The sequence below is a fragment of the Melopsittacus undulatus genome, chromosome 2, assembly GCF_012275295.1.
Source record: "Melopsittacus undulatus isolate bMelUnd1 chromosome 2, bMelUnd1.mat.Z, whole genome shotgun sequence".
Lineage (NCBI taxonomy): Eukaryota > Metazoa > Chordata > Aves > Psittaciformes > Psittaculidae > Melopsittacus > Melopsittacus undulatus.
The window spans coordinates 12,731,926-12,750,873 of record NC_047528.1 but is presented as its reverse complement, the minus strand read 5'-3'; the positions used below and the strand labels follow the sequence as shown (position 1 = coordinate 12,750,873).

General features: G+C 39.8%; 1 protein-coding gene across 1 annotated transcript in view; it reads right to left on the bottom strand.

Annotated features, from left to right (window-relative positions):
• The window catches only part of ARHGAP42 (Rho GTPase activating protein 42), a 154,851-nt gene extending 136,552 nt beyond the window's left edge, over positions 1-18,299 (bottom strand). The window contains exon 1 of the mRNA XM_005149713.3: positions 17,856-18,299. Within this exon, the coding sequence (XP_005149770.1) occupies positions 17,856-18,009 (154 nt within the window). The 5' untranslated portion in view covers positions 18,010-18,299. The remainder of the gene's footprint in view (positions 1-17,855) is intronic.
• Between the last annotated feature and the right edge of the window lie 649 nt (positions 18,300-18,948).

Below are 18,948 nucleotides of genomic sequence, written 5' to 3'. Positions count from 1 at the left end.
AGACCTACCAAACTGGTCTCGCAACTGCCAGTGAAGGAAAAGGCAGCAACAAGTACTGAACTCCGTTGCAGCTTCTTATAACGGAACCAAATTTTAGTAGATTTTCTGTATTATCACTACTGAGACTTCGCTTTCATGCCAGTTCATTCCTTTCTGGATCTCAAAAGAGCCTTACTATTTATCAGAGCCATCAGAAAATCGGGAGATCAGATTGGAAAAAGGCTGTTAATGCTGCATAACATATTTTGCTGCTGATATAGCTGTTTATAATCAGCTTTCATGTTTTCCTTTCTTGAAAGGCAGAAGGATGTCACAACCTTAAATGTCAGGGAGGTAAGAAGGAGAAGGAAAATTGAAAGTAAGCAGCAGACATTAATGTGCATAGAAAAAAATAATTACATCCACATATTGATGAGATTTACATTAGCTTCAATACGTTAGAAAGATCTTGGAATCACTGTAGGCACTTCTTTCAGAATGCCAACTCAACAATCAGCACAGTCAAAAACATTAAGGCTTAGTAGAGAAATCAAGCACAAAGCCAAAAATAATATTCTTTGATGCATTCACACCTTGAATATACCATGAAGTTTCCTGCAATCCATCTGAGAAAGGGAATGCTTACCATGAAGGCAGCACAAAGAAGGTTGACAAAAGACAACCAGAGGGACAGCTTTGATTCTTCGATTATTTAAAAGCAGAAGCTAACTAGAACACAACTTCTCAGAGTAGCTAGGGAACAAAATCTGCAAGGAAGAAAAAAAAAGGTCTTTAAAAGAAAAAAGGAAAAAAAAGGGATATACAACCCCACATGAATAGGACAAGCAATGCACACACGTAGGCAACAGTTACTGCTTCTCATAAAACAAAAACTACCATCATCAGATAAAATAACCAAGCAGCACGGATTCCACAAAGGTGAACCATGCACACTTAAACTGTGAACCCCTCTGCTTGCTGTCACAGGCTGCTGTGGAGCCCAACAGGACACCTGGATTCAAACCCAGGTTAGATAAAGCCATTTCTGAAAAGGGGTTATTTGCAGACACTTGTGGGAACTTCAGCAGAAGGCTACCACAATTTAGAGGTTCTCCTCATCTGATTTATTTCAGAAGCTAAGCACCTCTGTGTGTCACCAACTGGTCAGTTTCATTCTATTTTTGTCTGAAGGCAAAATGCATGGCTCTACTGAGACTGCAGTACTTGTATTTCAATAACAATAGGACTTAAATTGCATTAATTTGATTCACAGGGAAACAATCAGGTTTTGCAGAAATAAAAAGGCTGTTGATTCTTCTCACTTTAAAGTTTCCTTTTACAAGAAAAAAAGGGAGAAAAAGAAAACAAAAAAAAAAACCCCAACAAACCAACAGCGAAAAACATCAACTTTCCATACAGTTGACATTCTTCTAGAAGCAGAAACTAGCTCCTGGAGAGACCAAATTTCATATAGTAGCTGTGGATCTCTCAAATAGTAAAACCACAATAAATCCCTCCTCCGAGATTTCTCAGCAAGGCACAAATACAATCCTTACATCGGAATGAATAAGAACAACATACTTGTAATGAAGTTTAACAGAACAGTATGATAAAATTTCTATTAGACAGCATGACATACAGTAGTATGACAAGTTCCACTGCCACGATAAGTCTTATCTGAATAATCTGTTAAAAAAAATAATTCTGAGTTCCTACGCTATTCTATTAGAAGAGTACTAAGATCTCTATCCTACACTAAAAAAATATGCCTTTTCTGAAGTGCCCGAATCAAACAATTTCAAACTTGATAAAAAAAGTATTTAACACATTTATAGATGATAATGTTTCCTTATTTTAAACTAAAGCCATACACAGAAACTGAGATGGAAGTTATATTTCCCATTATACGTGATTGCTGCTTAAATTACTCAACACATGTATATGTACAATAAAAGACAGGGCAAACAAAATTACTATCTTTACAAAAAAGGGCAGAGGCTAAAGAAGATAAATGCCCCAAAATCACAGGCTTTATTTTACTGTGGAACAACTAAGACAAAAGGAAAGCAGGAATTGAGCATTCAACTGCTCTAATCTTTATATCTGCCAAGAATCCAGGCATGGGATGTGATACATAGAAGCTCAAACTGCCACTGGTACAGAATCGCATAGTCCTGCCCCTATTCACTGCACTCAGCCCCTCCTGCATACCCCACAAAGGGGAATAACAAAAAAAAAAATTAAAAAAAGATAAGTCATTTAACATGCTTAAAAATAAGAAAAAAAACCCAAACCAATAAACTTGTAAAAACCACCATCAAGCCACTAAAGCACTGACCCCCAAACCACCAGTGCACACTTGTAAAAGTAATATTGCTGTCTTGTATTTCATTCCATTTGTACAAATATATTATTGTTTAAGTGTCATTTCAATTTACAAGGGGACAAGAGAAGCATTTCTCAAAATATTATGAAATTCCTTTGGATGCATTAAAACTTCAAGAAAACGCTGAAAGATTGATGCTTCGTCCAGCAACACAGTACTCAGTGCTTCACAGTGAATCCTTAAGTGACAAACGTAGGCATGAATGTGACTTTTTACTGTAAAACAGTCTTAAAGTCTCAAGGTGTACTTAGAACTGTAGCTTCTCACAGATGACAAATCAAAGAGGCTCTGGAGTGCCAGTGACAAAACGAACTGTGACAGTTAGCATAATGCCTATTTTACTGACAAATTACTTGAAAACTGTCAGAAAACTGGTGTAAAAAAGATGTGATTCACAGCATTATTTTTGTAAATTTAAGATGACTACCACTCCCAGGGAGATTTGGGATATGTTGCATTAGGAGGCAATAGTAAAAGAATTGAATCAACAAAACAAAGAATTACATCATTGCTGTGCTGTGACAATGTAAATAAGAATAATCACATCTTTTCATAGAGAAGGCACTAAACAGACAAAGCAGTATTATGTGCAGTTATCAATATTGTACAAGAATATAAACCCCAGAAGTTCTTCAGTTTGTATGGAAACAAAGGAGTTGAGTGGATCCTGTGAATCTGTATGTTGAGTTTACTCTCGGAGTATGGGGGGCAGGAAAGAATGACAAACCTGTACCTGACCTGTCAGAAAATTTGTATGTTTTTCACTTCACAATGGAACTTGAATGAAGAAATGCTAAACTAATGGATTAAACATGGCCTTAACACCTTTGGCTTCAATACTGCAACCAGTATTGAACCAGGATGAACAAAAGGTGGCAAGACTTAGATGAACATCCTCTCAGCTTCCTTCTCCACAGGAAATAAGTTGTGTCATACAGGTGAGGGTACAGATGATGGCATCTTCAACAAGCTAAGCAGCAAAGTTACAACTTTAAGTGCAAACTCAAAAATCCTCCATGAGTGTATCCAGAAATTTCTCAGCATACAAAGAAGATTTGGCTATATAAACAGGAAATGTACTGCTGTGCCTACATCCCTCTTCATAAAATGAAATCTTTTGGATTTCTCATTTGATGTTAGGCTCCCAAAAAAGTATGAAGATGCAGCAGCTCTAAGCTCACACAGCAAAAAGCCAACCACGTTTACTGTATTTGTGAGAAAACTTTGGTAAGTCTATTGCCAAGCCCTACATCTATGCCTACAAGAATTTTATTGGAGACACACTTCTTTGTTTTTACATCAGTTTATCTATTTTCCAATAAAACCAGTTATGGTAGTAGATGACAAAGCAATGTAGATACAAGAACTATGAGAATTCAAAGATGTTTGAAGTACTTCAGACAATCTATTTCTCAACAGGCTAACAAAGACAAGCTTGTAACCCCACTTTTCCAACATTAAAGATCTTTCAAAAATGTGAACTTTGCTATCTTTACATACCTGTAACACAGCAGCTTGAACTGAACATATTTATTTAGTGTCGGTACATATAGAAATAAAGGTCATAAACTGTTCAGGTTTTTTTTGTTCAGTTTTTTGTTCATCATCAACTGTTTAGTTTTGTTTCAGTGTGTATTTGTACATGTATGTGTAAGCCATCCAGTCTAGTACTCAAAACTAATATAAGGAAAAGAATAGAACAGGTGAAAAAAAAAAGACCAAAACCAGGGGGAAACAAACAAAAAAACCCCACAACACATAACACCAAAAATCACACATCAAAAACACCCCCTCAAGATGACTATTACAGCATAAAACCTCAATTTCAAGTCACAGTCACAACACCAAAGGAGAGCAGCAGAAAGAACTGAGGCATCAATTGAAAGAATTTTAAAACATGACAAACATTAAAACATAAAATGTCTTTAGGATGTATTCTTCCCAGATTTGAAAGCTCCACAGACATATGTATATTCTGTCTACAAAGGGCCAGAGGACCTCTTCTATTCCGTCTTCCTGGTTGGGCGGCCTGTAGCAGACCCCCACTATATTGTCACCTGTTCCTGCTCTCCCTTTAATCCTGACCCGTAAGGTCTGAGTCAACTATTTTTCCATTCCTAGGCAGAGTTCCATGCACTCCAGCTGGTTACAGACAAAAAGGGCAACACTCCCTCCTCATTTCCCTGCCTGTCCTCCCTGAACAGCCTGTATCCTTCCATGCCAACACTCCAGTCATAGAAGCCATGCCATTGTATCTCCGAGATGACAATAAGATCGTAGCCCTACAGGTGTGCTCATGTCTCTAACTCCTCTTGTTTATACCCCATGCTACGTGACTTTGCATAGAGGCAAGTAAGTTGGGCCCCAGATGAAGCCAACTTTCTGACTGAAGTAGTTGGAAATCATTTGTGCTGCTCTTCCCGGCTGACCTGTGATTCCTCTTAATGGTCAGGGCATCTCTTGCTGCCACAGGCATCAAACTGGTGAGAATGAGATGGATTGAGGTTCCCCTCGTAACTTTTAATTTTCTCTTTGGATTAAGCAATTGCAAAAAACATGTTTTATGGTGTTTGTGGTTTCCAGGGAGCTTGAGCATTTTCATATGCTCTTCATACGTTCAAAGGGTCATCTCCAGTCCTTCACTATTTTTCAGCATTCTCCTGAAAACAAGTAGCAGGGTCAGACTCAACACCCATAAATGCAACAAATACGATATCCGTAAAAAACTTATATTTACAGAGATCATACATTCCTGACATCTGTCAGTCTGCAAGCCTATGTTCAGCTTAAGAAATGTACTCATCTGCCTGCTCCACCAACCTCCTCCTTTCACAGTGTTAACTAGCCTGTAGGCATGACACATTCATTATTTCTAACTTGTTGAAAATGTCCCTGAACAGATTATGCAAGGACAACAAAAAGGGACATTTGCTGAGATTCTAACAATGTTATTTTCAACTCTCAAGAACGGAAAAAAAAATCACATTTTCCAACACAGAGGTCTCATCATACTTTTTTTAAAAAGAAGCAGCAGCAAGAGAATTCCCTCTAAAAACTAGAGCAAAGCATTGGCATTTGACAAGGAGAAACTATCTTGAAAAACTGAAGTACATTCATTCAGTTGTGCTGAATTACATCAACAATTCATGAAATAAAGGTGACATACCCTAATATCCAATCTGTACAATATACCTAGTTAGTATTTCCTAGATGGAGACTCATGAATCAGAAAACATCTCTTCAGGCATTCATGATGCTTACAGAACTGCACTATTTTGCACTAGGTTTTACCAGCAGGCTTGGACAATCCTATGCTGAAACTGGAAGGGGAAAAGATAAAAAAGAAGGGGGGAAGGGGACAGTAATACTAGCCATATTATGTTTCAGTAAAAGTACAGGCACATTTTTAAGCAAAAATTAATATTGCCAAAGATTATTTTAAACCCACATACTCTGTTGTGGCTTAAACCAAGACCTGTTAAACTGGATCTGTTACCACTGGAAGGCAGAAATTCTTTTCCTCAGGTCTATTTTGAACTACTGGATCTCTGCCTGGTCTGCTCCATCTGGCTTCTCAAAGCCCAACTCAAACAGAGAATCCAACCCAGAAGACACTGTGAAATGACAAACCCCAACTCTTGAAAGCCCTGACTAACAGCTATTAACAAGCCTTTTGTGTGAATAACACACACTAGACACAGGATTCACAAAAGCATCTCCAGGTACACAGAACAGACCAAAATCTTTATTATAAGTCAACTATATTTTTATTGAGGAGCAATTAGATCATTTTTGTTTATGCTAACACTTTCTGCATAAGAACGAATATATAACACTTAAGACCAAAGGCACGCATTTTTACAGATACATGTTGGTTTTAGCTGTAGTAGTCTCTCAAATGTTCTTACAGTTTCTGCTTTTCCCCAGAATAAGGGGATTTCACCTCTCCGAAAGTAAAGCTCAAGTCTTACCTATTCCCAAGTCTCCCAGAAGATAAGCTCCATAGGTCTCTAGCTTCCCTGTGTATGCAGGTTAACTAGCCCGTCATAAGAGGGACAATGAAGGGTATTTAATTTTTTTCCTTCAAGTATCAGTATACAGCTTGTTTCAATGCCAGTGGTAGCATTAGACATGAAAAAGTTCAAAACTGGAACTTTTCTTTCAAATGGATAACCTCAGACTCAGAGCAATCTTTTTCAAAGCTGCAAGTTCCTCCTACATGCTTCCTGCAACTTGTAAATCATTTTAGCCTCAGAGTGAAAATACCCACCCCTTTACAATGTTAATGGATTTAAAGTAACAGTTTATACAAATTGTGCATCCCAAGGAAGCTGATTACTTGCCTCCACCCTCAACTCTTCCTTGTCATTTGTAAATAAAAGGTTAAAGGCAAATAAGGTAGGTCAGAAAAGGGTCAAAAGATGCAAGGAATGGACTTAAAGTGAACTGTAAACCTTCCGAACTGCACAGTTGCACTGTTCCTATGGCCTTGATTGCATCTGAATAATTTAGGAAGGCTGCTGAACACCAACACACACTACCAGAACACGGTAAATCTGTCCGGTCTTCATTTAAATATGACCTGCACTTCTAAGAACTGCAGCTTTAAAGAACTGATCCACACATGTTTCCACTAACATTCAGCCACCTCTTGAAATGAATCAAACAGCAGGAAAAAAAAAAATCTTAACATTCATCCAGTTACCCCTTCTTCTGTACTTCAGTCAGCAACCAGAGGATTCAGCTGACTCAAAAAGAATATGTTTTTACCATGAAACCCTACCCTATGTATCAGTTGTTATACCAAGAATTTCTGCTCTTTTTGCACATCAGTGAGACAGGAGCAAGGGTGAGAACCTGAGGAAGATGCGTGAAGACTATTTTTGTATTTGGTAATTTTCTAGAAGCAACCAGGTTCTTGCCTTGGTATTTTCGGCAGAAAGCAGGACAAGGTCATCATAACAAGCTATATCCTTAATAGAACAGTGAACAGGTCAGCTGAGTGCTCACCTTATCTAAGATTATAAACTAGTTACAAGCCTTAGGAACTTCTAAATAACTCATTCTCCTGTTCCTTTCCTTTCATAAATTCACTTCTCCCCATCAACAACAACAAAACAATTCTCCAATAGTCATCATTGCCTGGATGGCAGCTGCTAGTTACAAGAGAAACCAAAAAGTGTCTCTTCCAAAGACAGAAATACTAGAAGTACCTGGAGAAAAGCTGTATTAGGTTTACACGGCAAGGTTTTGGTAGTGAGGGGAGAGGGGCTGAGAAGACACCAGGAGCTGCCCACATGTCCAACACAGATCCCTCCAGCAAGCTTCAAGTAAGACCTGCTGTTACTCAAAGCTGAGCCTATTACTGAACCCCATGGCACCTCCGTGACAGCACATTTAAGAAATGTTAAAAACCACTGTGCAGCAGCTGGGATACAGGAGTGAAGAAATAGTAGAGCGGTGCAGACACCAAGACCCAAGGAGGAGGGGAGTAGGTGCTCCAGGCATCAGAGCAGAGATGCCCTTGTGAGCCTGTGAAGAAGACCATAGGGAACCAATTGTCTACCTGTAGACTGTGAAGGACTATGCTGGAACAGACATCCACACTGCAGCTCATGGAGGACCCCACAACAGAGCATGTGGATGTGCCCTCAAGGGAGCTGCAGCCTGTAGAAAGCCCATGCAGCAGGCTACAGGCAGGATCCGTCTGCAGCCTAAGGAGAAAAACATGCACAGGTACAGGTTTACTGGCAGGGGCTGTGGCATATGGAGAACCCACACTGGAGCAGTATGCTCCTTAAGGACTGTACCCTACGGAAATTACCCGTGCTGAATCATTTAGTGAAGAATTGTACCAAGTGAGAAGGGCCCCATGTTGGAGCAGTGGAAGAGAATGAGGAGGGAAAAGAAGCAGAAACAAAGTGTTATGGACTGACTGCAACCCCATTTCCCATCCCCCTGCACTGCTCAAGAGGAGGAGATAGAAGAGTTAAGATCTAAGCCTGGGAAGAAGGGGTGGGGAAAGGTGGTTTTAGTTGTGTTTTCACTTCTCATTATTCTACCATGTTATTAATTGGCAGTAAAATACATAAATGTCTCCAATCTAGTCTGTTTTGCCCACTATGGTAATTGGGAAGCAACGTCCCTGTCCTTATCTCAACTCACAAGCTTTTCATCTTATTTTCTCACATGTGGTGCCAAGGAGTGTCAGTCTGAGAGTGACTGGGTGGGCACCTGACAGCCAGCCAAGGTCAACCCAACACAAGAGAATCCCTCAGAAGTCACCTCTCTGGTTCCCAAACAATAAGACTATTACAGAAGAAAAATGCAACTTGACTCACTGGAAACTTGTATATTAACTTCAGCCACAGTTTGGTGTGTTAAGCTGCAACTGCCATCAAACAACAGTTTAATGTCTTGTCCCTGTTCATTCTCCTATTCACCAACATCTACAGTCACTTCCATTCCCAGGTTCACCTGTGCTCTGCTCAGGATGGGCACTTTCACAGCCGTGTAACAAACAAAATCAGGAAACTGGGACACATGGAAAACGCAGTTAGTTTAGCTTCCTGAACCAGTAGAGTATACAGCTGAGCAAAGACCAATGCTGATATCACTTACAGGATAGAAAGAGGTGGAAAACAAAAAAGGAGCAAGCTCTGAAGGTTTTTTCTTTGTTTAGCAATAGAGCTGGCTTAAAACTACAGCAAAATACTGTGTCAGATAGATGCTTTCCAGTAACCGCCTTTGGTTACGAATTCTGGGAGAACTACTGCACAGCTCAACCACTCTTCACAGAAAGGACAAAGGTGCTAGAACAGGAATTACAAGAATTCAAGATTACTGCACAGTTAGTGTGACATCCAGTAGACAATACTGATGTCCACAGTTCTCAAACAGAAGGGTGAAAAAGCAAATTAACATTCCAATTCGCCTGATACACCATAAGCCTTGCTTTCTACATGGGCTTGTTTAGTGAGGGACTGGCCTAGACCATGGTAAGTTTCATGAACAGGTAACTTGACAAAATCCTGTTGGACAAATTAACTTAAGTAATCATATGCTCATTCAGTTTAAAATCAAACAGAAGAATAACAGAAAATAAAGAAACCCGTAACAAGATTTCCACAGTTCAGAAAAGTAATTAAGGGAACCAGAACTTATATGCAACTGTACACAAGAGAAACTGCCAAGGTACAACATGTGTTGCACAAACTGCACAAAACACAACAACATAGGGGCTGACTGAAATGATACAGATGCAAGCAGGTGATCATGGACTAGAGGTGGGTAGGGCAGAGAGAAGATGATGGAGAATGGAATCAGTATTCAACTATAACTGCTTAAAATCAGTCAATATGCAGGTAAGGTAACCAGGTTCGGCACCAGAAACTAGTGGAACTCCAACAGCACAAGAGCTAAGTCAGCTACTAATATAGTGCTCTGGCACTCCTGCAGCTATCACTTTGTGCAGTCATAGCCAAATCAAAGTAGAATTTAGAGAGTACGGAGAAATAGCTTTTAAAACTATAAAAGCCAAAAGGAAACACTATGCTAAGAAGGCCAATGCATGGTAAAAATCACTCAGCATAAGATTAAAGTGTGTTCCCAACTAAATTTACTATTGAACCTCAATTTTCAACCATGCTACCAGTGTGAGAACAGCAGGAAAAATTCATCTGAATGCCTACATTAAAAAGGTAAAACTCTCTGTTACACAAATAAGAAAAAAAGAGCTCCATAAAGACAAACAGGGGTTAGGACAGATACAATTTAACACTAAAACTGAAACACATAAAATGAAAGACTTGGTATCCAGGATTTTTAAACTGATCGAGCCAAGGAGACTGCTCTCGTAACACAGCAAGTATATGCCTATATTTAAGAAACAAAGACAGTGATCTGAAACAAATGCTCTATTAGGTTGACCTCAAAATCAAGCAATTATTTAGAACACTAAAGGAAAGAACAAATACAAACTTAGAAACTGATAGAAAATAGGGCAAAAGGCAACACAGATTTATCAAAGGTAAATATTATCAATAGATATTTCTTACACATGGCAAAAAAATATTGACAACCAAATAAACAAAAAAATAAACCCAAACAAAACAAACACCAAAAATAAAATAAGCACCTAAACATAAAATCACAAAAGACCTAATCAACTAGCCACCAGTAAAGCACATGATACCAAGCTACAGTGGCAGTTTAATTACTGACACAGAACACTGGACTCTCACCTATGAAAAGGAGGGGAAGAGTGAAAAGAAAAAAGCAAGGGGTAAAAATGTTTGAGGCGTCCTCCCTCACAGGAAACCAAAGGAAGAAAACAATGTTTTCTTAAAGGACAAAAGGCAAATAATTAAAATAAGAGACTTATTAGTCCTTGTAATTCTACAGGATCAAATCACAGAATCATACTATATCAGGTTGGAAAGAACCTCATGGAACTTGGCAAAAGAAGTAAGAGTCTTCTTCTTATCACCTGGTTTATTTTTCATTATGTTAATTTGACCTAAAGGCTCTTTACGAAAGAAAAATAATCCCATTGCTGATACCTGCTTTTATTGACATACTACCTTTCAGTGAACAAGAGCACATCTGCAAACAGACACTACAATGTGCATCTGATATGCAAACCTCTCTTCTTTAAGCAACCTGTGAAATAACAAATAATATCAATAGCAAAGCCAACTGTATGACCTAGGCATTGCAGTACCTTGTATCCTGCTTTGAATATTAAGCTAAAAGGTAAGATTTCTGAAGACAATATAGAAGTTGCATACTATTTTCCCATGCCTGAATTATGCCAAGCAAAACACCAGCACCAGTGCATCAACATTTTGTTTAAGCTTTTGCTGTTCCATGAAATACAAGTTTGCACAATTCAGGACATGGAATTGATTTAAATTTTAACTTCCAACTGATTGGAAAAAAATATACTGTAACATAGCCCAGAGTTCATGATGTGCTGTGAAATACATTATCTTTCTAAGAAAAGTAATTTGCACTTCACAAGGTGCCAATGAGAGGTTAGATTACTGCCCAACAGTACTTCAATCTCATATTAACATGGAGGAAGGCCAAGCTATTTTTCTTCAGTTTAATGTTTACTTCACTGCTACTGCTTATAACATCCCAGGACTTTTTCACCTCTAATCATAAACTTGCGGAATCCATAGCAACACATAGAAGATGATCATAAACACTGATTTCCTTTAACGATTGATGTTCTCACAGAATATGATACGCAAAGATCAGACTCTTGAATGTTGTTATACTGCTTCTGTTTCCTTCACTTTTACTTCTAATCTCCTAAACACTTGAAAGCAAATTCAAAACTGCTTAGAAAAGAGCTAGAAAGAAACCAGAGAAGCACTTCAGAGAGAGTATGAGAAGAGCTTGTTCAGTCTAGCAAAGGGCATGATTACTCCCCAAGCAAATCCAAGTAAACAACAGTACAGAAATGTTGAGAGAAAGAAAAATTGAGCGTAAACAAGTTTTAATTTCCAGATTGAATTTCTTTTTAATGAGTTACTCAACCCTCAGAGTAACAAAGGTTCTAGAACGACCTTCTAGCTGAAACAGGATAAAAGCTGAAAAAGAGAAAGACTTCTTTAAATAGAGTTTGACAAGTAGGGATTACATAATGTAACGTTAGCAGGAGATTGAATTTAACACAGGAAATTCATGATACACAATTCTCCTATATCCCAAATTTATTGCTAATTACCATTGTGAGACTATAGGAAAAACTGGAAGGCAAAGACATAGAAGTGCTTTACATATCATTCAGTAGAAAGGACTGTATTGTCCTCTGGGTTTTTCGCAGAGGACAAAATTATTTACTATTACAGGAAACTGCAAATTGCTGTAACACTTCTGCCCACAAAAACCCAAGAGATCAGTACAAGTTCAGTGACTACAGCATCATATTTTCCATTGTAGTAAAGACAATATTCATGAAGCAGCTGGTCATTTATTAATAGAATTCATTTATCTTATTCATAATAAATGAAGCACATAGTAGACAACAAGCCAACTGGCCCATTAAGGAACAGATCAAGTTTGACCTTTTCAGAAATTAGTTTAAGAGCTTAAAAATCCTGATTTTAGAAATCGTACAACATTTTTAAAGCAGATACATCATTTCATATGGCATTTGAAACTCAAACCCACCCACGGGTAACCTGATATAATCCAATTACAAAACTTCTTTAAAGAATACCTGCTTAAATACTAAGGCACAAGAACACCCATGTTGAGTCATCCAAGGACTTTGTTAACAAAACAGTAATATGCTGTTGTTACTGACAGCATGGGAATTCACTTGCAGGGATTCTTGGTTCAAAATGAAACATCGCATGATGGACAGAAAATAGACCACTCTGTAACAGCCCACTACATACTACTATTTGTTTTCTCCATACATGTTTGTCTAAAGATAATACAATACAGTCTGCAGCTGCTTTAAATACTAGAGGAAGCAATTAAGCTCCTTCTCTGGACAAGAACCAGTTTATTGTTGGTATCTTTGTGTGAAAGGCTGAACCCTGTTGAATTGCTTTTAAAAGTTATATCCATAATCCATAGATAATTCAGACATCAGCAGAAGCTGAGCAGGACAGCGCAAATGCCTATCAGAAGTAACAGAACAGTTGAGGAAGCAGATGACTTCAAAACATTAAGGCAATTTACTAGGGTTCAGCTTCCTTTTAGTGGAAAACTTTTTTTCCATTTAGTAATAGAATCACAGATTTTAGAGACTAGGAAATGTAACATGTTGTTAGCGCCCTGCCTCTCACCCAATCCTAACATGAAAGTTATGCATTTTTGCATTTTATGACTAAAAGACTCAAAAGTAAAAAAAATTCTAAGGCAATATGAGTTATTTCTGAAATACCCACTAGTAAGCTATACTTTTATAATTCCATGTTTGCCATCATAGTATCACATGAGGAGCATGAAGAATCAGTTGATTTACTCAGAATCTGTATTAATAAAAGAGAATGACTGCTATCAAACTTTGGTGGTTATTATTCAAAGAAGTCAATCCTGTTCCTGTCAGAATCTGGAAAAGACATTGTAAAGATATAAGCTCATGAAAATAATGTGAAGCCAAGATATCTGGGAAAATGCATTTCTTAGGAAAAATACAAGGAGGGCAGGGTACATAGAAAAAAGATTCCCAAGAGAGATAACCAGATCATAGGTTCTTTTGCAGTTTTTTGGGTTTTTTTTCCTTCAGCCAGCTAACACCCCCAAACCCCACCCCGGATTTCTAGGCATATAGGCAGGTTCATCACTGTCCCATTATAACCAGGTTTTTGAGACAAGAAAGTTATCCTTGAAAACTATATGCCAAAACAGTTTCAAGATAATCTTCTCTGAATGGAATTTCTATAAAACCCTGGTAAAAAACCACCCCATCAGACCCTCCCCTCAAAAAATATGGCATTTCCATCTTGTGCCTGTTTCTCTTTCTCCATGCATTTAAGTAGTAAAATAAAACTACTAATGACTGCTACTAAATAAAAATTCCTAAGGATATTTGTTAAATTTTATATTACACTACAGCTTTGCATTACTGTTTGCATCATATTAAAACACCTTAAAAGGTACAGCATTACTTAAAACAGCTGCAAATCCACTGAATTTTGAACCATTCAAACCAAAATGTACATGGTTCCCATCTCTGAATACATAAACTTCTTGCTAAAATAGTACTTGAATGGAATGAGAAGGCCTCAAAAATTAGAGGGGAAGACTGAAGGTATTTGCACAGCAATAAGCCATGAGATCACCTGTAGAAGATGCATGTTACTTGTTGGGATTGTTTAATACAGTATTCATTGACTCCAGCAGAACAGTAATTCTATAATAAAATTTCCTATATAATTTGTAAGACAATGCCCTAGAATAGGTTGAGTTTTAACAAGGCAACTACAAAGAAATTACAAAATACACTACCAGCAAAAAAAACAGACTTGATATTTTAATTGAAAAGAAGCTGGAATCAATAAGAAGAAAAAATTCCAGCTTCAATACCCAGCTACAGATGGATCCCATGACATGAAGCATTTAAGCATATGCTTTTTAAACATGCAACTGAAAGAGCTATTAAATTAGGTGCCTGAAAAAGTTATCAAATCAACAGTTCCCTAATAATCAAGAAGGCCAGTTGCAACAGGAGATAATTTTTTCTTAAGAGTTCAGTTTGGGTTTTGTTTTTTTTTTTTAATTCTTAAGTTAACAACAAAGGAATCCTCCCTTCCAGGTGCACCAGAGAAAACTATGTGCTGCTATTTAATTGTGGCTACACAGAGAGTTAATCTCTGTTGAAAGGTAACTTTAATATAACTGGAATACCCATTACATACATAAGCTTAAGTCTTTCAAGAGTTAGTTGTGTATTTAGTACCTCAGTTAATTTCAAAACAAATATGTAGTCTCTCAGTGCAAATACTAATTGCAGGACAAGGCTGAAGTTGGCACAACAGCCATACAAATATCGTGCTAACACTTGACTACACTAGACCATATAACCTGCCCTTTTCTGAGGTACTCCCAGAATCTTATCTATTTAGAAGGAGAAGGAAAATGTCAACTACTGCTTCATGGAACACAGTATTACAGCTCTGGAAACACTTCAGAAAGCAGAACTCTTCAGAATGAAACACGTTAAAATAGTATATGAACTTATCTTGGGATCACTCCAATTAAAATGCAAAATGTTTGTATACTAAATTAATTGTATTTGTTCTACCCTCAAGTTACCTGAAATCTCATCAGGTGTTTATAAACACTGCATTTTTACAGTAACTTCTTACATACTGGCTCATGCACAAATAAGTATTTTGTAACTTCTGTAATATAGAAGTTTAATTCCATCTGAAAAAAAAACATGCACTGCAGTCCCATATTATATATTATATGAGATACTAAATTCATGTAACTTTTCAAGATTATAGTATTTTCTAACTGTGTTAAGTCAGCTTCACTGTCTCTTCTCTAAACATGGTCAGGAAGGACATGTTCCAAAACTCATTTCCACTTAAGCTCTGCAGCACAGCCTGGATTTTTCACTTACAACAGAACTAATCCTCCAAAGTGATATGTAAATGAAAAATCCTAGATCACCTAAAGAAATAAAACATGGTACATAATGCCTGCTTCTCTTCAGAACTTGTAGGTTATTAAATATTCAAAGATCAAATCATAAGAGTTCATCACTGTAATCAACTACTTACTCCACTGTTTGATTAGATTATTCATTGACAATTTAAAAGAATTAAAGAAAAAAAAATAAAGCCTTGCACAAGTATTTTACACTCCACTGATTTTAAAGCTGAGTAGGAGTAGCTAGTGTGTTTTAATAAGTCAGAAGTTCTCTAAGAAATACAATACATAATAGTGCTACTTGCCATAACAAGTACACTATCCTTGCAGCATCTACACCAGTCTGTACAGCATACATCCAGGATTTCTATTAGGTTTAGAAAAAAACCAGACATTTTCCTAGTCATCCTAACACAGGAACTAAGGCAGTATTTCTATGAAAGGTATGGTCAAGAAACTAAGGAACTTGAAATGAACAAAAGGAGAAATATTTCTTACTACACCAAATCAGATCTTATTTTCCTAAAGCTAAAACACACTATAGCACACGGCATTTTAATTCAATAAGCATTGTGTCAAACATTTAACTAAAAAGTTTGAAAAATCAGGAAAGCTTTCAAGTTCAGTTGTCATTAAGATAGAAATAGCGCTGCTCCTTGAAGAGGGAGAGAATTGTTAAACATGTAGATACAGGGTCTAAATCTAGCAAGAACTCACAAGTATTCTTCACAAAAATAATGGGATTACTCCAGTTTCAATCAATTTCTAAATTACTTGTCAAGAACAATCCTCCTTCTACAGCAGTCTTTGACAACTTATGAAGAAAGTTGTATTTGTTCATTATTTAATCAGGAACAAAACCCAGTCAATTTCCAGTGCTAGCCCAGGCCAGCAAAGCATCCAAGTAGTATCCTAAACCTGTCATTACTATTTGTGTACACCATCTTATAGCACCAGTTTGCAATAGTAAAGTTTTATTAACTTACACTTTTACTACTTAAAACAAGCTCAAACTTCCTGTTCTATGGAGAAAGCTTTTTAGCAAAGAGAAAGACAAAGTGCAACTCAAACCGAACTGATATGCTTTGGAAAGAAAAATGCACCATTGAGGTTTTAGCCATACACACACAATTTCTATGTATTCTGTGATCACATATTCTGTGGGCATGAATACAGGAATTTATTGAATTTAATACAAATTCATATAAGATGCTAGATTTGTATCCTCACTAAACCTGAGATGAATCCACAGAAGAATATGCACTTATATCAAAAAAGTCTCAAGAAGCCAGAAGCTGCTTTACGTAAATACAATGCTGTAAATAAACCATCTACAGTTGACGCATGAACAAGCACAATTAACGTTATATTCTACTGCTGGACAAACAAAACCTTCACATATTGACCTCTTGTCCCAGGTAAAGAGGCAAACTTTGGGTTTAGGCTCCCAGTTATCATCAGTTCTATTTCTTATGAGCTAATGAGCTGGTAGCAACACCTGTTCCCTGTCCACACAGAGTAATGCTTGCTACCCTTCACCCTACAAAAAGCAGCACACCCTGTCAATGTGGCTGACACTCTTCAGGATTAGAGTGATTCTTTTCCTTGAACATCTCATGTTGCAGCACAAGAAGCTGCAAGTTACTTCTCTGCTCTACCTTAAGGAAAGTTCTGACTGGCCAACAAGAGAGCTCCGAAATGACTTAAAGCCAACCAGTAGGCAAGGAGCTACAGAACAGGATGGCAAGCAGAGACTAGCAATGCTCATGGCAATTCCTAATTTTCGCTTTATGCTCTTCAGAGCATGAGGTCCGTTTTCACACCCCGGGAAGCTGTCAGTGCTAAACTCACGTTGCTTTAAGGGCACGAGCTGCTCACTCTTATCTTTTCTTTCAGAACCTTTCAAAATACATAGAAGTTACATTACTACATGAAGACGGGGGAGAGAAGGATGTGAGGTGTGCGTGAGATACAAACTGCTCATATAAATTCACTTCAGTGTCTTGCTTTGCCCATTTAGAAGTCACCTTCGTTACCTGAAGATACCCAATTAGCAACCAACGTCCCAGAACGGGTCCCCACGGCCACTTCCAGTCCCCAACGCCGGGCTCTTGCCCGCTCCCCGCTGTCCCCGCCGGGGTGGCGCGGCCGGGGTAGGGCCCCGCACCGCCCCCGCTCCCCCGGGAAACCCACCCAGCCCCGCCGCACGCCAGGCAAGGCGAGGCAAGGAGAAGCGAAGCGGCGGGGAAGCAGTGCGAGGCGCTGCGCAGCGGCGGCCGGCAGGGGAGCCCGCCCGCTCCCGGCGCCCATTCAAACAAAAGAAGCCCCTTGTCCTGCCCGCCGCACCCGGCGCCCCCGCCCGACTCACTTCGCAGGGCTCCGATGAGGAGGCTGCCGTCCTTAATCAGCTCCTTGATGAACTTGTTCGTCCTCTCCAGCTCGATCTCGTGACACTTCAGGCGCTCTCTGAAATCCGGGCTGTCCAAGTAGGAGTCGCTGAATTCCAACGTGGGCAGCCCCATGGCAGCGGCCGCAGCCCCCCGGCCGGCGGTGAAGGGGCGGGCGGCTGAGGGAGGGCCGCGCCGAGGGACGGCGCCGGGGACAGAGGGGAAAGCGGGGAAGAGCAGAGACGAGGCGCAGCTGCCGCTCCTCACTCCGCCTCCTGAAGCGGCTCCGGACCCGCTGCACCAGCCCCTCAGCACCCGAGGCAGACTGCCCGCGGATGCGTAGCGCTCCAGTCGCTGTCACCCAGCTACATGCTGTCCGCGGGCTCCCAGCGCCTCCGCCGCTTCCGGCAGCGTTCTCTCTTCCTCTGTCTCCAGCCCTAACTTCAGTGTGAACCTCCCCCGGCCCGGCCGAGCAAGCCCTCCTCCCGGCCCGGCATGCTCACACGCCGGGGCCGCGTCCCCGGTAGTGCCCGCCCCTCGATCGCCACCGCCCCCATCCGCACTCTGCCCTCCAGCGGCTGCGGAGCGGTGTTCGTTGCGGCCTGGCCGGGTCGGTGAAGTGAGGGCCGTGCGGATGAGTGTCAGGACTAGCGCTCGCTTCCTCTGTTGCATGGGGCTTTGCGAGCCACAGAGGAAGGCAGGGAAGGAAGTTCCACCTCAGGGGTGTTGTAGACCTGGTGCTTGGAGCTGGTTTGTGCCAGAGGCCGATGTGAAGGAGAGCAGACGTTGTTTGCCTTGCGTCTCCTTCCACAGCTGGAGGAGCAGCGGGTGCCTGGGGTTGGGGCAGCCAGCCGGAGCGTGCCTGCACTGCGAGGGTATCCTCCGGGACACGCCGGCACGGCTGCGGTCGCTGCCCGGTGTGCAAGTACCGGGCTGTGGCAGGTCAGGGATCCCTTAATGGGATAGCCGGAGCAGAAAGCCCTGAAGTATAAAGGATGAGGAGAGAGGAAGGTGGAAGCCAAGGCAATACAAAATACAGGGACATCAATGTTCTGCCGTGGCACCTGGTTGCTG